This window comes from Pituophis catenifer, unplaced genomic scaffold, assembly GCF_029215685.1.
Source record: "Pituophis catenifer annectens isolate HBS135680 unplaced genomic scaffold, rPitCat1.0.hap2 SCAF_3, whole genome shotgun sequence".
Lineage (NCBI taxonomy): Eukaryota > Metazoa > Chordata > Lepidosauria > Squamata > Colubridae > Pituophis > Pituophis catenifer.
Genome location: NW_027256883.1, coordinates 110534195 through 110553999, shown reverse-complemented (window position 1 = coordinate 110553999; position 19805 = coordinate 110534195). Strand labels below are relative to the sequence as shown.

Below are 19805 nucleotides of genomic sequence, written 5' to 3'. Positions count from 1 at the left end.
TCACCAGAGGAATGAAACAAAGCAGACACATGCTAGAAATTGAGAAATGATTAGAGTTTTTGGAATCATTTGTGAGTGGTCATTTAGTAGATGGACACTTGTTGAAATGGTGTGACCTCAAGATAGTCATTGTTGCAGAAAGGACCCCACCCACTGAGATGGTTTCGTGCCCTGTAATGGTTCCACTCCATCGCACTCCAGAAGCAAAGGGCATTTGGTATAATGGACATAGTAGAAGCACCCCTAAACTCAAGCCTGATAAACAGCCAAGCATTTTTGAGGTTGTTCTGAAATTAGTAAAAAGCGAAATAATGTTTCAATGGTGTTGTAGCCCAAGCTCCAATACCACACGATAGTGGACAGCCATTGATTGATTTGAGCACGAGGGGGCATAGGAGGGGGTATCTGCTATCTGCCATGACACTGTGGGGCATACAAGTTGCACCTCTAGCATCTATCCACAGCTAGATAAAAGATTAAGACATAGTAGACCATGTCATGAAACACTGATTGTGATGACTTTGACTGCTACATATATATATATCCAGGATCCCAATCCTTGTGCTGAGGTGTTGAGGAGTTGAGGTGCTGAGTTGCGGAGGAGCTGAGGTGCTGAATTGCGGAGGTGTTGAGGAGCTAAGGTGCTGAAGTGCGGAGGTGCTGAAGTGCGGACGTTCTGAGGTGCTGAAGTGCTGAAGTGCAGAGGTGCTGAAGTGCTGAGGTTCTGAGGCGCTGAAGCGCTGAGGCGCTGAAGCGCTGAGGCGCTGAAGCGCTGAGGAGCTGAGGTGCGGAGGTGCTGACGTGCGGAGGTGCTGAAGTGCTGAGGTGCTGAGGTGCTGAAGTGCGGAGGGGTTGAGGAGCTAAGTGCTGAGGTGCTGAAGTGCTGAGGTTCTGAGGTGCTGAAGTGCTGAAGTGCGGAGGTGCTGAAGTGTTGAGGTTCTGAGGAGCTGAGGTGCGGAAGTGCTGAAGCGCTGAGGTGCTGAAGCGTCGAGGAGCTGAAGTGCGGAGGTGCTGAAGTACGGAGGTGTTGAGGAGCTAAGTGCTGAGGTGCTGAAGTGCGGACGTTCTGAGGTGCTGAAGTGCTGAAGTGCGGAGGTGCTGAAGTGCTGAGGTGCTGAAGCGTCGAGGAGCTGAAGTGCGGAGGTGCTGAAGTGCGGAGGTGTTGAGGAGCTAAGTGCTGAGGTGCTGAAGTGCGGACGTTCTGAGGTGCTGAAGTGCTGAAGTGCGGAGGTGCTGAAGTGCTGAGGTTCTGAGGAGCTGAGGTGCGGAAGTGCTGAAGTGCTGAGGTGCTGAAGCGTCGAGGAGCTGAAGTGCGGAGGTGCTGAAGTGCTGAAGCGTCGAGGAGCTGAGGATCCTGGTAAGGACACACCTCCGGAAGGAGGACCCAGCGTGTCACAGTTCACACTTCGAGAGAAACCACTGAGATGTCATCACCCCATAGCACCAAGCCTTGATGACATGTTTGCTTGGCACCTTGTAAAATTTTGTTGCTAATCCCCATTTTAAATAGAATACCAAGAAGACCTCTGCTATTTGTTGGTGGCCGCAAAACAATGAGCTTGTTTTTCATATGAAGCTCTCATCACTATTGCAAATTTTATTGATGCAGTTGTGATCGCAATCAATCTCACAAAAAGTAGTACTGCCTAAACTGTGAGAAAGCAACTTGTTGGGCTACCTTTGCAGATTGGCATTTGGGGAAAAAGTGAATACTTTTCTCACGCGCTAAATCAAAAATTTTACCTCTAGAAATTGTTAGCGTCTGTTGTGGTTTGAAAGGAAAAATGTTCCTTAAATTAAAAGACTTTTCATGGGGAATATTATAACACGGCCAGTTATATAGATCATTCTAGATACAGTAGTTTAGCAGGTCCATGGTTGTATCTCCTACATAGTAGGATTTACATTTTGAAAACAAAGTTAGTGTTGATGTTTCTTGTTATAATATGGAAAGTGAAAAGTCCTGGAGAGGGATGGGCAACCAGGTGCTATCCAGGAAGATTGGACTGTGTTTCCCTCAGTTATTAGGGGAGGCAAAGGGAGTTGCCTTTTCAAGCACTTAGAGCCTGACTACCGAAGAGAATGTGAAGAGAATGCGTTTCAGCAGACGTTGAAGTCTGCGGGAGAAAACAAGAAGCTCCACTGCTCTTTGGAGACTAAACTATTAGGCAGATGGGAGATGGCCTTTTCCTGCATCATTCCCAGAGTTTAAAAGGCACTCTTGAGGAAGCTGCATTTGGCTACAGCTCTGTCTTTAACTCACGTCGTCACGGCGGCATCACGTGACATATCTGGACTTTTTTTTCTCCTTCACTAAACCGGGTGTGGCTGTGGCCAGCATGTGACCCATCCAGCCCACGGGCTGGGAGCTTGACACAGCCCTGTCCTAAAGGATCAGATTAGAGGACCTGGAGGGCAAATATAATTTAAAAATGATGTGCTATTGTAGACATTGCGTCTCAAGATCTACATTCCAATTTTTGAAATAAAAATGTTAAAGCTATTCTGCATTCTCACCTATTACCTTACCTTCTAGTTTCCATCACTGATTTTGCGATGGAAAACCATTTGTTGAGAAGATTAAGAGAAACCATGAAACGTCTCCAAAAAGAGGTAAGAAAAAACATTTGTTCATAGGCTGTCGCAGTAAATGCTATTCTCAAGTGTGATAAAACGTATAGAAATTTGAATAGTTAGGTAGGTAGGTCGGTCGGTCGGTCGGTAGGTGGGTAGTAGGTGGGTAGGTAAGTAGGTCGGTCGGTCAGTCCCTGAGAATCAAACACAAACAAGTGGAAGGAAAGCAAAGAGAGAGACCCAGAGTCTCTATTGCAACTTGGGCAGCCAAATAAGTTGGATGAATGAATCAATGAACTTGCAGAGCTATCTTAGGTCATTGTAAGTATTGATTTAACATATTTAATAGGCCAAGTTGCTAATGGAGATTTTACATGACTTTTAGCAGGAGTACTTTTCGTTTTCTCTGCACTTAAAATGAAAGGGCTGTTTGGGGATATAGTAGAAGGACTCCCTATCTGTCCCATTCCTATTCCCAAGAATAGGAATGGGAATTTTTCAAGAGGAAGCAGGACTTTCTTTTTTGTTTTCCTTGAAGATGTTTAGATTCTCATCCAAGAAGCTGCTCCAGTTGTGGACGAACATCAAAATCTTCCAGGCCGGGGTGCAAACTTTAGATGACAGAAATACAGTTGGCACCGCAGATTTGAAGCTGAAACTATCTTTAACAACAACCCAAGTCACATAGAGCTGTTGTTAGAAAAAATAGTGGCTGTCAATTTGTTTGTTTTTTTAAATGGGGTATTTTGTCATGGCAGGAAGAAACATCCAGACTTCCTCTTCTGTCATCTACCACAGAAGAACGGAGACGTGCTGAGGTAATTGTTAATAATGCATGTGCAACATATTTTAGATAGTGTACATGTTCGCTTTCTATTTCCATTACATATATGAGATCCACACACACACACACACACCTATTCAATACAAACTAGTTTATTTGTAATTTCTAATAAAGAATGGCAATTATCAGAGTTTGTGCTAATTCTTGGTTCGTTCCTTCCTTGCCACATTAGCTACTTTCTTTGGCCCTATACAATAGTAACATAAAATTTAGATGATTCATATTTGGTTTGAACCACTGTCTTTTACGTTTCCTAAACAAATTAACTAAAACTAGGTCTTTCTTTTTTTATCCCAGCGGGAATACTCTTTATTGCCTGTATTGAACATCTACAGCAATAAATTGGGAGTTGCACATGTGTGTGCTCATCTTGGAATGCATGATTTTAATATGCACAAATATGCTTGTCTACACCCCTGACTCTTTTCCTAAAGAGGAACTTTAAAGTAATATCCTCTTTACACTGACATCACAGAGAATTAATGGAAAACAAATTCATGTAATTCTTCTCATGATCATGAAATGTATCTCCTTGAAGAAATTTTCGTAAGGAAGAAAATTATCAAGCAAACATCTACAATTCATTTTATGTTTTTCATTCTTCACGGAATTGCTAGGTTTCCAGGCGTCCAGAAAATATTAGGATGCAGCTGGACCAGGATTTAAATTTAAGGATGCGTTCCCATCAGGTAAGCCATCTAGCATGTGAGGAATCTTTTGAGCGTGGATTAAATAATTCACGTCGTAATAAGAGGGGAAGAAGCCCAGTGTGAGTGATGGGGTAGTGGGGGTGGGGGTAGGGAGTGCGCTGATATGGAAATATATTCCTGACTTGTGATGTACTTTTGTTTCTCTAGATTGTTCACACCAAAACCGAAAGACTGGAAGTAGATCTGAAGAGAGCGAGGAACCAGAGTTATGCGTAAGTCATGGCATACGCCATACCTTTATGTGGTGCACAAACATTTTAGGTATCCTCTACACTACAGAATGACTTCTGAAAAGAGTTTAGTAACACTTTGCTGTTTATTATCTTGAGGGTTTATTAATACCCTTGTTACGCTCCCTCATAAACAAGGTCCGGCGGAGCACGAGATAACAAGGGTATTAATACAATTAATATACGCTCCCTCATAAACAAGGTACTACTATCTCTGAGAGACCAACTTGTTGAAATATGTCGACAGTTAGGCATTTGTGAGCAGTGAGAACTTTCCCCATATCCTACATCCATAACTTGACTTTGCTTCTGAAAATCATTTTGAATTTGTTTGTGCCTTTCATGGAACATATTTAGAAAAAAAGAAAAATAAATGGTCAAAGCATTATTTCCTGTGCATTGACGTACACACACAAACGTGGCGCACGAAAGCGCACGCACGCACGCACCCACCCATGAAGGTATTTTTAATGTGTTTTAATTGAAGAAAAGGAGTGATCATTCAAGTAAAAAAGCTCATTCTTTTACAAAGGGAGCTAATTTCTCTCCGATCTTCATAATTTGCAGAAAGACAATGGAAATGTCAAAACTCCTGACAGAGAAAGAGGAGCTGGAATTAAAAATTCAGGAGCTTACGAATAAAAATCTGCAACTGGCCAAAGAAAAAGAGGAACTCTTCATACTCTGCAAAGAGTATGAAGAAAAGCTGAGCAGGTGAGCTAGTAACCCTGACTTCCTCTTCCTTTCTCAGCTATTTCAGTTAGTTTTAATGTTAAACGAGTATTATGATTCAAATAAAAAAACCTAAGGGGGCTAATTTCACTCTGCTCGTGATATTTTACAGGGAAAAGAGTTCAGATGAGCCTGGGCAGCTGGACAAACTCAGACGAGAAAATGAGAGTCTCAGCTGCAAGCTTAAAAAATATGCTGGAGAAAATGCAGAGCTCCTACGGGAAAATAATGACCTTAAAGAAGAATTTTATAGGTGAGAAATGTTTAGATCGAACTTGATTTTTTCTTTCCAATTCAAATTTATTTATTAGAGCCCTTAAGCCAGATATACCGGATGAAAGAAATGTTCCATTCTTTTATATGTATGTATAACTGAATAAGAGAAGAGCAATAGGTATAATGGAATGCAAAAATAATTAAGAATGTAGGTATGCTTAGTAATTCAAGTAAAAAATGAAGAAGGCTAATATCTCTTGTCCTCATAATTTACAGAAAAAGAGGAGTAATAGCAAAGCTAACGATAGAAAACAAAGAGCTCGAAATGAAAACAGAGGTCCTGACCTTCAAAAATATTGAGTTGACCGACGAGAAAGAGGAGCTCTGCCGAGAGTACGAAATAAGACTGTGGAGGTGAGAAATTTTTAGATAGCCACCATGAATTTCCTGTTCCAGAATTTCACATTAGGTTCCCCTTATCTTAGAAAGCTTGGGAAAACCTGAACATCTCCTTACTTCAGGAAGAAATTAATGAATTATGGCTCATTATACTTTTACATATACAAATCTAGGAGTTAATCTCATGGAAGTGAATGGGAAGATATGTATAGGAGAGATCTTTTAACCTCCAACCCCCGCTGCCCAACAACATTCATACACTTCTACACACTTTAGACACAAGAGTGAGAGTTTCCTGACATCAAAGCAGTTCCCATCCTTTTTTAATTAAGAATGCTTTGTTGTTGGTCCAGATTCACATCTAACCTTCTGGCTTTTTCTAGAGAGACACAACTGAGGAAGGGCCGCTGCCCCTTAATGATGGACCGAGACCAGATGGAGCAGAGACCCAGCAGCAGAGAGAGCAAAGGAGGCTCTGTGAGTCTCTGCCAAACAAGGGCAGACATTACCGAAAACAAGACAGAAGCTCAAGACAAAACGAAGCCTCAAATCAATTTGAGATATCAATTAAATAAGAAATGGCTTAAGGCTTCAGTAGACAGCCTCAAAATCAGAACATCTAAGGAACCCGGGCAAAATATACTGAGGTGGCTTCAGCAATCGCTGAAAATCCTGAAAGAGGATTCCTCTGAACTGTACACCCTGCCCGAGTGGCTTAAAGCATCCACCACCAACCTCCCGAAGGAATGTGCTGAGGCATCCAGGGGGGATGTGAATGGTTGGCTAGAAACATCGATAAATCATCTCCAAGAAGAAGGGCCAGAAACCTGCGATTTAGATGTGCAGGGATGGCTTGAAGCATCTATTATAGGCATTCAACATCTACAAAAATCCAAGTCGAGCCAGAAAAAAGGGATGGCTGGAAAAATCAATAGAGAACCTCAAGAAGCAATGTCCTGATTAGAATGGCTTCAAGGATCCTTAGAAAGCCTGTCACTTTCTGGAGAACCTAGACCAGTTCTTGAAAAATGGCTTCGACAATCCTTAAAAAACCTGCAAGACGAAGGTCCTAAAGTATCTAAACAAGATGCCAAAAAATGACTTGAAATATCTATAAAGAATCTTGAGGAGGAAGGACACCTAGGTACTCGGGAATGGCTTGAAGCCTCTATTAAAGGCGTTCAGGATCTACAGAAGTCCACGGTAGAGATTAAAAGAACTCTGAGGAAGAGATGGTTTGAAAAATCAATAGCAAACCTCAAGAAGCAACGTTCCGAAGGACCCGTGGAAAATAGTTTACAATGGCTTCAAGGATCCTTAGAAAGCTTTTTATTTTCTGAAGAACCCATACCGCAACTGGAAAAATGGCTTCAACGATCCCTGAAAAACTTGGAAAAGGTCCTGAAACATACAAGCAAGATGCCAAAAATGGCTTGAAATATCTGTAAATAGCTTCAAAGAGGAAGGACCTGAAGCACCCCATCTAGGTACTCGGGAATGTCCCGAAGCATCTATTAAGGGCATCCAGGATCTCAAATACTCTAAGGAATCAAAAACAAGCATGGTAAAGAGGAAGGAGAGGGTGATTTGGGTAGAACCTGCTTGCTCTGAAAGAAACTTATGGGTGGATGGATGGCTTCAAGCATCTTTAGCAAGTTCAGAAAGAATGGTCCTAGTGCATCCAAAACAGATATGCAAGCATGGCTACAACCATCTCTGAAAAACCTCAGACGAGAATCCCCGGAAGAAGCCAGAAAGAATGGCTCTTGGAATGCATAGAAAACGTCCTGAAGAAATCGTGCAATATGTGAATGAGTAGCTTGAGATAGTTTTAAATCACCTCCATGGGGAAGAGCCTGAAACCTCCCATCCCATCCCATCTTGGTACAGACTTGTCTCTCATTTCTGCTGCTTCTAGGGTTACTGGGATCAAGATGACCAAATGTACAAACTGGAAACCTGTCAGCAAGTATTTATTGTTGTGGTTTTCCAAAACTTCTTGGGCCTTTTTGGAGTGAGTGGCATACTGTTTTCCTAATGGACGTTGGTATTACAGCAGGAGCTTCATAACCAATGAACGCTTGTCATCAACAATTGCGATTATCTAGACGCTGCCTTAAGTTGGGTGGGAGGAGAAAAGAAAGAGAGTGGAAGGAAAAAGGAAAGAAGAAGCGATTGATATGGAGGAAGAAAAGGAAAGAAGGGCCAAACGACAAGCATGATTTATGCCAAAATGCCAAGAATGGATAGACAACCGTAGAGCACGGACAAAGAAAGGATAGACCAAGATTGCATATGCCATACAGGCTGTGTCACCTGTACCAACAACTCACTAAAACAAAGAGATCCTTGTGAACTAGGAATTATGCCAGTGAGAGCTGGATGATTCAGGAAGATAACCATCAAAGTTAAATAGTCTTCCCTGATAGCCTATCAAGAAATCTCAAGCCAAGTGAGATATCAGAAAAGCTGTCACCAAGGAGCTATCTGAAGAAATGCATTTAAGCATTAGTTTAGAAATTAGATCAGTCAGCAATGACACCAATTTTAGAGGCACGCCTCTGTTTCTATGTGCGATGTATGAAGAGGAAGCATTTTTCCTAAAAATACATATTACTGGTCCACAGCCCATGTGAATTTGCCCTACCTAGACATAAACAAAATGAGATATCGTTCTGTAACTAAGAGGTTAGTTCACGGATCAGAAGGTCTGGAAATAGCTTCCCCATGAACTCAACAGAGCGATCATTGGACTTGATGGTGCAGGAGTATGAAGGGAGTTCCAGAAAAAGTGCAGACTGCAGGAACCCTTTCAGCAGGTCGAAAAAGGCTCCCCACCCATTTGCACTACTCAGGTGACCCTGAGGACCAAGCAAACCTCCAAGTGGCCTCAACAACTCTCTAAAAGAATACAAATGCCCAGCTGTCTGCAAGGAATATCAATCCTTCCATTCCCACCATCCAATCAGACCTGAAGAACCTTCTTGGTTGAGAAGCGAAATGACTTCTAAGACTTGATGCTTTCGTCTATTTAATTTGCCTTCTACAGCACGTTGCTATCACGTGACGTTCCATGACATTTTTTACCTTTGGGGAGCTGGTGTGGGCATGGCCTGTGCATGGGGCATACGGCCTGAAGGCCGCCAGTTTGACATCCCTGTTCTACAGGTACTTAATAAAGCCTGAAATCTCCTCGTTAACTGGTTTGTTCGTTGTGTTTGGATTCTCAAAGAGCCATTTATCTGGCCCCTGGGCCATTGCCTGATACTTTGCGAAAAACACACACAGACACGTAAACATATCTGATTTATCATATCAGATTTATTTACTTTGAATAACATGTAAATTAACAATCAAACAAGGGAGCCACCTAAACAAATTTCCTATTCAGATGCAATGGTGGCAAGAGGCCAAGATCCCTTGCAAATTAGGCTCCCACCAGAAATCAACTGTATCCATAAGGTATCTGGGGGAGACCACCAATATGGGTCTGGCCTTGCATAGGGCCCAATCTCTAAAAGGGGAACTTTCACTCAAATCGTGGTTATTCTCATCTACAATCTCTCCGCATGCAGTGTAAAGGGAGGCACACACCGCACGGATGCGTTTTAAAAGTCAGACAACTTTTCAGTCAGTCAGAAATTCATATCCACCATGAATCAGTTACAAGGAGCAATAGGATCTAGGGGCTGAGTACATTACTATCTGTTGCATAAAATAATCTACTCCCTTAAGAAAAACCAAAGCATTTGGAGACTGCAACAAGGCCACTTTATAAGCATCAAGAAAATGAGAGGTCATTCAATGAAAAAAAGATTATGCAGTAAAAGTGATGATGTAAAAGCTGTCACATGATGACATGAATAATTAATTTATGACCAGGGATGAAATGTCAAAAATTTGACAACAAGGTGTCTGATGGAAAGACCAGGTCCACACGCGAAGGTCCAATTAAACTGATTTAATGCTAAACAGTCTATGTGTCAACTCGCAAAGGTCCCGTCGGAACGCTGAAACTATGCACAGAATCTTCTCAACTAACAATTAGCACAACAGAATTCAGGGTTGGACTTACAGCTTGAGCAGACTACTCTGGCACTGCATAAGAGTGAACGTATGTGTCTGTTATTCAGGGACAGTTGCATAAGTGTTCCTTTTATACATCAGCAAATTTTAACATTCCCTGCTTGTATGTGCCTTGCCTTCCCCCATTTCCCATTAGGAAGCCTGAACCCATAGTGCGCATGCAGGAGCGCACCTCTGCACAACCCACGGTTGGAATTTGGGAGGTGTTTGTGTCAGCCTGTATTGCTTCATGTTCAGGAGCTCATGGTACCGGAGAGTTTTTGTTCCTCTTTCCCTCCATCCATTAACCGTGTGAGATAAAGGGATGAGAAAGTGTGAGGAAGTCACCCAGGAACGTCTATGGTTGGACTTGAACCGGGAGACTCCTTGTTCCTCATCTAATACCTTGACTGCTGCATCACAATTGATCTGAACTCTCAACTTTGGTGGTTTACTTACATTTGTCCTTGTGGAACCATTCTAAAATTTCTTAGACTTAGCTTAAGATCTCCAAGGAGAGCCAATGTTCTTCTGAAGCTGCCTAGAGCTTAACTGTCTTTTTCAGACCCAATGGGGTCGATAAAGTGGGGGCTTTGATGTTCACAGTTGGGAGGAAAAATTGATGGCTGTCAATTCTCTAATCTTCTCTCCCTTCGCTTTAGAATGTTCTCCTAATGTCCAGCTGAAACCCTTCCATCTTTTGATTCTGTCTTCTGAAGCACCAGAGGCAAGATGGACTCTCTCTCAGGTTCTTCTGGAGACAGTAATTTCCTTTCCCTTTAAAATTCTCTTTACGAGACTAATCAGTAACTCTCTCGACATGTCGTCATGCTAGAGTTAAAAGGCCTCCCCACAGACAAGAGAGGAGACAGGACGACCCTCCCTCAGCCACCTTGCCCACAGCTGAACTGTTCCAAGAATCAAGAGAGTCACATAAATCTGTTCCACCCTTGACATGGGCAATCTGCCACTTGAGAAAATTAACCAGTGTTGTGTTCCTGGCACAGATGTGTCCCAAGGATTTCTCCACAGGCAAAATAGGATGGTAAAGTTGGATGGTAATTCACCAGAGGGATGAAACAAAGCAGACACATGCTAGAAATTGAGAAATGATTAGAGTTTTTGGAATCATTTGTGAGTGGTCATTTAGTAGATGGACACTTGTTGAAATGGTGTGACCTCAAGATAGTCATTGTTGCAGAAAGGACCCCACCCACTGAGATGGTTTCGTGCCCTGTAATGGTTCCACTCCATCGCACTCCAGAAGCAAAGGGCATTTGGTATAATGGACATAGTAGAAGCACCCCTAAACTCAAGCCTGATAAACAGCCAAGCATTTTTGAGGTTGTTCTGAAATTAGTAAAAAGCGAAATAATGTTTCAATGGTGTTGTAGCCCAAGCTCCAATACCACACGATAGTGGACAGCCATTGATTGATTTGAGCACGAGGGGGCATAGGAGGGGGTATCTGCTATCTGCCATGACACTGTGGGGCATACAAGTTGCACCTCTAGCATCTATCCACAGCTAGATAAAAGATTAAGACATAGTAGACCATGTCATGAAACACTGATTGTGATGACTTTGACTGCTACATATATATATATCCAGGATCCCAATCCTTGTGCTGAGGTGTTGAGGAGTTGAGGTGCTGAGTTGCGGAGGAGCTGAGGTGCTGAATTGCGGAGGTGTTGAGGAGCTAAGGTGCTGAAGTGCGGAGGTGCTGAAGTGCGGACGTTCTGAGGTGCTGAAGTGCTGAAGTGCAGAGGTGCTGAAGTGCTGAGGTTCTGAGGCGCTGAAGCGCTGAGGCGCTGAAGCGCTGAGGAGCTGAGGTGCGGAGGTGCTGACGTGCGGAGGTGCTGAAGTGCTGAGGAGCTGAAGTGCGGAGGTGCTGAAGTGCTGAGGTGCTGAAGTGCGGAGGGGTTGAGGAGCTAAGTGCTGAGGTGCTGAAGTGCTGAGGTTCTGAGGTGCTGAAGTGCTGAAGTGCGGAGGTGCTGAAGTGCTGAGGTTCTGAGGAGCTGAGGTGCGGAAGTGCTGAAGCGCTGAGGTGCTGAAGCGTCGAGGAGCTGAAGTGCGGAGGTGCTGAAGTGCGGAGGTGTTGAGGTGCTGAAGTGCTGAGGTGCTGAAGCGTCGAGGAGCTGAAGTGCGGAGGTGCTGAAGTGCGGAGGTGTTGAGGAGCTAAGGTGCTGAAGTGCGGAGGTGCTGAAGTGCGGACGTTCTGAGGTGCTGAAGTGCTGAAGTGCAGAGGTGCTGAAGTGCTGAGGTTCTGAGGCGCTGAAGCGCTGAGGCGCTGAAGCGCTGAGGCGCTGAAGCGCTGAGGAGCTGAGGTGCGGAGGTGCTGACGTGCGGAGGTGCTGAAGTGCTGAGGTGCTGAGGTGCTGAAGTGCGGAGGGGTTGAGGAGCTAAGTGCTGAGGTGCTGAAGTGCTGAGGTTCTGAGGTGCTGAAGTGCTGAAGTGCGGAGGTGCTGAAGTGTTGAGGTTCTGAGGAGCTGAGGTGCGGAAGTGCTGAAGCGCTGAGGTGCTGAAGCGTCGAGGAGCTGAAGTGCGGAGGTGCTGAAGTACGGAGGTGTTGAGGAGCTAAGTGCTGAGGTGCTGAAGTGCGGACGTTCTGAGGTGCTGAAGTGCTGAAGTGCGGAGGTGCTGAAGTGCTGAGGTGCTGAAGCGTCGAGGAGCTGAAGTGCGGAGGTGCTGAAGTGCGGAGGTGTTGAGGAGCTAAGTGCTGAGGTGCTGAAGTGCGGACGTTCTGAGGTGCTGAAGTGCTGAAGTGCGGAGGTGCTGAAGTGCTGAGGTTCTGAGGAGCTGAGGTGCGGAAGTGCTGAAGTGCTGAGGTGCTGAAGCGTCGAGGAGCTGAAGTGCGGAGGTGCTGAAGTGCTGAAGCGTCGAGGAGCTGAGGATCCTGGTAAGGACACACCTCCGGAAGGAGGACCCAGCGTGTCACAGTTCACACTTCGAGAGAAACCACTGAGATGTCATCACCCCATAGCACCAAGCCTTGATGACATGTTTGCTTGGCACCTTGTAAAATTTTGTTGCTAATCCCCATTTTAAATAGAATACCAAGAAGACCTCTGCTATTTGTTGGTGGCCGCAAAACAATGAGCTTGTTTTTCATATGAAGCTCTCATCACTATTGCAAATTTTATTGATGCAGTTGTGATCGCAATCAATCTCACAAAAAGTAGTACTGCCTAAACTGTGAGAAAGCAACTTGTTGGGCTACCTTTGCAGATTGGCATTTGGGGAAAAAGTGAATACTTTTCTCACGCGCTAAATCAAAAATTTTACCTCTAGAAATTGTTAGCGTCTGTTGTGGTTTGAAAGGAAAAATGTTCCTTAAATTAAAAGACTTTTCATGGGGAATATTATAACACGGCCAGTTATATAGATCATTCTAGATACAGTAGTTTAGCAGGTCCATGGTTGTATCTCCTACATAGTAGGATTTACATTTTGAAAACAAAGTTAGTGTTGATGTTTCTTGTTATAATATGGAAAGTGAAAAGTCCTGGAGAGGGATGGGCAACCAGGTGCTATCCAGGAAGATTGGACTGTGTTTCCCTCAGTTATTAGGGGAGGCAAAGGGAGTTGCCTTTTCAAGCACTTAGAGCCTGACTACCGAAGAGAATGTGAAGAGAATGCGTTTCAGCAGACGTTGAAGTCTGCGGGAGAAAACAAGAAGCTCCACTGCTCTTTGGAGACTAAACTATTAGGCAGATGGGAGATGGCCTTTTCCTGCATCATTCCCAGAGTTTAAAAGGCACTCTTGAGGAAGCTGCATTTGGCTACAGCTCTGTCTTTAACTCACGTCGTCACGGCGGCATCACGTGACATATCTGGACTTTTTTTTCTCCTTCACTAAACCGGGTGTGGCTGTGGCCAGCATGTGACCCATCCAGCCCACGGGCTGGGAGCTTGACACAGCCCTGTCCTAAAGGATCAGATTAGAGGACCTGGAGGGCAAATATAATTTAAAAATGATGTGCTATTGTAGACATTGCGTCTCAAGATCTACATTCCAATTTTTGAAATAAAAATGTTAAAGCTATTCTGCATTCTCACCTATTACCTTACCTTCTAGTTTCCATCACTGATTTTGCGATGGAAAACCATTTGTTGAGAAGATTAAGAGAAACCATGAAACGTCTCCAAAAAGAGGTAAGAAAAAACATTTGTTCATAGGCTGTCGCAGTAAATGCTATTCTCAAGTGTGATAAAACGTATAGAAATTTGAATAGTTAGGTAGGTAGGTCGGTCGGTCGGTCGGTAGGTGGGTAGTAGGTGGGTAGGTAAGTAGGTCGGTCGGTCAGTCCCTGAGAATCAAACACAAACAAGTGGAAGGAAAGCAAAGAGAGAGACCCAGAGTCTCTATTGCAACTTGGGCAGCCAAATAAGTTGGATGAATGAATCAATGAACTTGCAGAGCTATCTTAGGTCATTGTAAGTATTGATTTAACATATTTAATAGGCCAAGTTGCTAATGGAGATTTTACATGACTTTTAGCAGGAGTACTTTTCGTTTTCTCTGCACTTAAAATGAAAGGGCTGTTTGGGGATATAGTAGAAGGACTCCCTATCTGTCCCATTCCTATTCCCAAGAATAGGAATGGGAATTTTTCAAGAGGAAGCAGGACTTTCTTTTTTGTTTTCCTTGAAGATGTTTAGATTCTCATCCAAGAAGCTGCTCCAGTTGTGGACGAACATCAAAATCTTCCAGGCCGGGGTGCAAACTTTAGATGACAGAAATACAGTTGGCACCGCAGATTTGAAGCTGAAACTATCTTTAACAACAACCCAAGTCACATAGAGCTGTTGTTAGAAAAAATAGTGGCTGTCAATTTGTTTGTTTTTTTAAATGGGGTATTTTGTCATGGCAGGAAGAAACATCCAGACTTCCTCTTCTGTCATCTACCACAGAAGAACGGAGACGTGCTGAGGTAATTGTTAATAATGCATGTGCAACATATTTTAGATAGTGTACATGTTCGCTTTCTATTTCCATTACATATATGAGATCCACACACACACACACACACCTATTCAATACAAACTAGTTTATTTGTAATTTCTAATAAAGAATGGCAATTATCAGAGTTTGTGCTAATTCTTGGTTCGTTCCTTCCTTGCCACATTAGCTACTTTCTTTGGCCCTATACAATAGTAACATAAAATTTAGATGATTCATATTTGGTTTGAACCACTGTCTTTTACGTTTCCTAAACAAATTAACTAAAACTAGGTCTTTCTTTTTTTATCCCAGCGGGAATACTCTTTATTGCCTGTATTGAACATCTACAGCAATAAATTGGGAGTTGCACATGTGTGTGCTCATCTTGGAATGCATGATTTTAATATGCACAAATATGCTTGTCTACACCCCTGACTCTTTTCCTAAAGAGGAACTTTAAAGTAATATCCTCTTTACACTGACATCACAGAGAATTAATGGAAAACAAATTCATGTAATTCTTCTCATGATCATGAAATGTATCTCCTTGAAGAAATTTTCGTAAGGAAGAAAATTATCAAGCAAACATCTACAATTCATTTTATGTTTTTCATTCTTCACGGAATTGCTAGGTTTCCAGGCGTCCAGAAAATATTAGGATGCAGCTGGACCAGGATTTAAATTTAAGGATGCGTTCCCATCAGGTAAGCCATCTAGCATGTGAGGAATCTTTTGAGCGTGGATTAAATAATTCACGTCGTAATAAGAGGGGAAGAAGCCCAGTGTGAGTGATGGGGTAGTGGGGGTGGGGGTAGGGAGTGCGCTGATATGGAAATATATTCCTGACTTGTGATGTACTTTTGTTTCTCTAGATTGTTCACACCAAAACCGAAAGACTGGAAGTAGATCTGAAGAGAGCGAGGAACCAGAGTTATGCGTAAGTCATGGCATACGCCATACCTTTATGTGGTGCACAAACATTTTAGGTATCCTCTACACTACAGAATGACTTCTGAAAAGAGTTTAGTAACACTTTGCTGTTTATTATCTTGAGGGTTTATTAATACCCTTGTTACGCTCCCTCATAAACAAGGTCCGGCGGAGCACGAGATAACAAGGGTATTAATACAATTAATATACGCTCCCTCATAAACAAGGTACTACTATCTCTGAGAGACCAACTTGTTGAAATATGTCGACAGTTAGGCATTTGTGAGCAGTGAGAACTTTCCCCATATCCTACATCCATAACTTGACTTTGCTTCTGAAAATCATTTTGAATTTGTTTGTGCCTTTCATGGAACATATTTAGAAAAAAAGAAAAATAAATGGTCAAAGCATTATTTCCTGTGCATTGACGTACACACACAAACGTGGCGCACGAAAGCGCACGCACGCACGCACCCACCCATGAAGGTATTTTTAATGTGTTTTAATTGAAGAAAAGGAGTGATCATTCAAGTAAAAAAGCTCATTCTTTTACAAAGGGAGCTAATTTCTCTCCGATCTTCATAATTTGCAGAAAGACAATGGAAATGTCAAAACTCCTGACAGAGAAAGAGGAGCTGGAATTAAAAATTCAGGAGCTTACGAATAAAAATCTGCAACTGGCCAAAGAAAAAGAGGAACTCTTCATACTCTGCAAAGAGTATGAAGAAAAGCTGAGCAGGTGAGCTAGTAACCCTGACTTCCTCTTCCTTTCTCAGCTATTTCAGTTAGTTTTAATGTTAAACGAGTATTATGATTCAAATAAAAAAACCTAAGGGGGCTAATTTCACTCTGCTCGTGATATTTTACAGGGAAAAGAGTTCAGATGAGCCTGGGCAGCTGGACAAACTCAGACGAGAAAATGAGAGTCTCAGCTGCAAGCTTAAAAAATATGCTGGAGAAAATGCAGAGCTCCTACGGGAAAATAATGACCTTAAAGAAGAATTTTATAGGTGAGAAATGTTTAGATCGAACTTGATTTTTTCTTTCCAATTCAAATTTATTTATTAGAGCCCTTAAGCCAGATATACCGGATGAAAGAAATGTTCCATTCTTTTATATGTATGTATAACTGAATAAGAGAAGAGCAATAGGTATAATGGAATGCAAAAATAATTAAGAATGTAGGTATGCTTAGTAATTCAAGTAAAAAATGAAGAAGGCTAATATCTCTTGTCCTCATAATTTACAGAAAAAGAGGAGTAATAGCAAAGCTAACGATAGAAAACAAAGAGCTCGAAATGAAAACAGAGGTCCTGACCTTCAAAAATATTGAGTTGACCGACGAGAAAGAGGAGCTCTGCCGAGAGTACGAAATAAGACTGTGGAGGTGAGAAATTTTTAGATAGCCACCATGAATTTCCTGTTCCAGAATTTCACATTAGGTTCCCCTTATCTTAGAAAGCTTGGGAAAACCTGAACATCTCCTTACTTCAGGAAGAAATTAATGAATTATGGCTCATTATACTTTTACATATACAAATCTAGGAGTTAATCTCATGGAAGTGAATGGGAAGATATGTATAGGAGAGATCTTTTAACCTCCAACCCCCGCTGCCCAACAACATTCATACACTTCTACACACTTTAGACACAAGAGTGAGAGTTTCCTGACATCAAAGCAGTTCCCATCCTTTTTTAATTAAGAATGCTTTGTTGTTGGTCCAGATTCACATCTAACCTTCTGGCTTTTTCTAGAGAGACACAACTGAGGAAGGGCCGCTGCCCCTTAATGATGGACCGAGACCAGATGGAGCAGAGACCCAGCAGCAGAGAGAGCAAAGGAGGCTCTGTGAGTCTCTGCCAAACAAGGGCAGACATTACCGAAAACAAGACAGAAGCTCAAGACAAAACGAAGCCTCAAATCAATTTGAGATATCAATTAAATAAGAAATGGCTTAAGGCTTCAGTAGACAGCCTCAAAATCAGAACATCTAAGGAACCCGGGCAAAATATACTGAGGTGGCTTCAGCAATCGCTGAAAATCCTGAAAGAGGATTCCTCTGAACTGTACACCCTGCCCGAGTGGCTTAAAGCATCCACCACCAACCTCCCGAAGGAATGTGCTGAGGCATCCAGGGGGGATGTGAATGGTTGGCTAGAAACATCGATAAATCATCTCCAAGAAGAAGGGCCAGAAACCTGCGATTTAGATGTGCAGGGATGGCTTGAAGCATCTATTATAGGCATTCAACATCTACAAAAATCCAAGTCGAGCCAGAAAAAAGGGATGGCTGGAAAAATCAATAGAGAACCTCAAGAAGCAATGTCCTGAAGGATCTCTGGTGAATAGATTAGAATGGCTTCAAGGATCCTTAGAAAGCCTGTCACTTTCTGGAGAACCTAGACCAGTTCTTGAAAAATGGCTTCGACAATCCTTAAAAAACCTGCAAGACGAAGGTCCTAAAGTATCTAAACAAGATGCCAAAAAATGACTTGAAATATCTATAAAGAATCTTGAGGAGGAAGGACACCTAGGTACTCGGGAATGGCTTGAAGCCTCTATTAAAGGCGTTCAGGATCTACAGAAGTCCACGGTAGAGATTAAAAGAACTCTGAGGAAGAGATGGTTTGAAAAATCAATAGCAAACCTCAAGAAGCAACGTTCCGAAGGACCCGTGGAAAATAGTTTACAATGGCTTCAAGGATCCTTAGAAAGCTTTTTATTTTCTGAAGAACCCATACCGCAACTGGAAAAATGGCTTCAACGATCCCTGAAAAACTTGGAAAAGGTCCTGAAACATACAAGCAAGATGCCAAAAATGGCTTGAAATATCTGTAAATAGCTTCAAAGAGGAAGGACCTGAAGCACCCCATCTAGGTACTCGGGAATGTCCCGAAGCATCTATTAAGGGCATCCAGGATCTCAAATACTCTAAGGAATCAAAAACAAGCATGGTAAAGAGGAAGGAGAGGGTGATTTGGGTAGAACCTGCTTGCTCTGAAAGAAACTTATGGGTGGATGGATGGCTTCAAGCATCTTTAGCAAGTTCAGAAAGAATGGTCCTAGTGCATCCAAAACAGATATGCAAGCATGGCTACAACCATCTCTGAAAAACCTCAGACGAGAATCCCCGGAAGAAGCCAGAAAGAATGGCTCTTGGAATGCATAGAAAACGTCCTGAAGAAATCGTGCAATATGTGAATGAGTAGCTTGAGATAGTTTTAAATCACCTCCATGGGGAAGAGCCTGAAACCTCCCATCCCATCCCATCTTGGTACAGACTTGTCTCTCATTTCTGCTGCTTCTAGGGTTACTGGGATCAAGATGACCAAATGTACAAACTGGAAACCTGTCAGCAAGTATTTATTGTTGTGGTTTTCCAAAACTTCTTGGGCCTTTTTGGAGTGAGTGGCATACTGTTTTCCTAATGGACGTTGGTATTACAGCAGGAGCTTCATAACCAATGAACGCTTGTCATCAACAATTGCGATTATCTAGACGCTGCCTTAAGTTGGGTGGGAGGAGAAAAGAAAGAGAGTGGAAGGAAAAAGGAAAGAAGAAGCGATTGATATGGAGGAAGAAAAGGAAAGAAGGGCCAAACGACAAGCATGATTTATGCCAAAATGCCAAGAATGGATAGACAACCGTAGAGCACGGACAAAGAAAGGATAGACCAAGATTGCATATGCCATACAGGCTGTGTCACCTGTACCAACAACTCACTAAAACAAAGAGATCCTTGTGAACTAGGAATTATGCCAGTGAGAGCTGGATGATTCAGGAAGATAACCATCAAAGTTAAATAGTCTTCCCTGATAGCCTATCAAGAAATCTCAAGCCAAGTGAGATATCAGAAAAGCTGTCACCAAGGAGCTATCTGAAGAAATGCATTTAAGCATTAGTTTAGAAATTAGATCAGTCAGCAATGACACCAATTTTAGAGGCACGCCTCTGTTTCTATGTGCGATGTATGAAGAGGAAGCATTTTTCCTAAAAATACATATTACTGGTCCACAGCCCATGTGAATTTGCCCTACCTAGACATAAACAAAATGAGATATCGTTCTGTAACTAAGAGGTTAGTTCACGGATCAGAAGGTCTGGAAATAGCTTCCCCATGAACTCAACAGAGCGATCATTGGACTTGATGGTGCAGGAG

General features: G+C 42.6%; 1 protein-coding gene across 1 annotated transcript in view; it reads left to right on the top strand.

The window, feature by feature from the left end:
• The window catches only part of LOC139315023 (centrosomal protein of 290 kDa-like), a 171471-nt gene that overhangs the window by 17593 nt on the left and 134073 nt on the right, over positions 1-19805 (top strand). The window contains exons 6-17 of the mRNA XM_070941046.1: positions 4036-4107; positions 4276-4340; positions 4926-5072; positions 5203-5343; positions 5583-5720; positions 6089-6182; positions 15348-15419; positions 15588-15652; positions 16238-16384; positions 16515-16655; positions 16895-17032; positions 17401-17494. Of these exons, the coding sequence (XP_070797147.1) occupies positions 4036-4107; positions 4276-4340; positions 4926-5072; positions 5203-5343; positions 5583-5720; positions 6089-6182; positions 15348-15419; positions 15588-15652; positions 16238-16384; positions 16515-16655; positions 16895-17032; positions 17401-17494 (1314 nt within the window). The remainder of the gene's footprint in view (positions 1-4035; positions 4108-4275; positions 4341-4925; positions 5073-5202; positions 5344-5582; positions 5721-6088; positions 6183-15347; positions 15420-15587; positions 15653-16237; positions 16385-16514; positions 16656-16894; positions 17033-17400; positions 17495-19805) is intronic.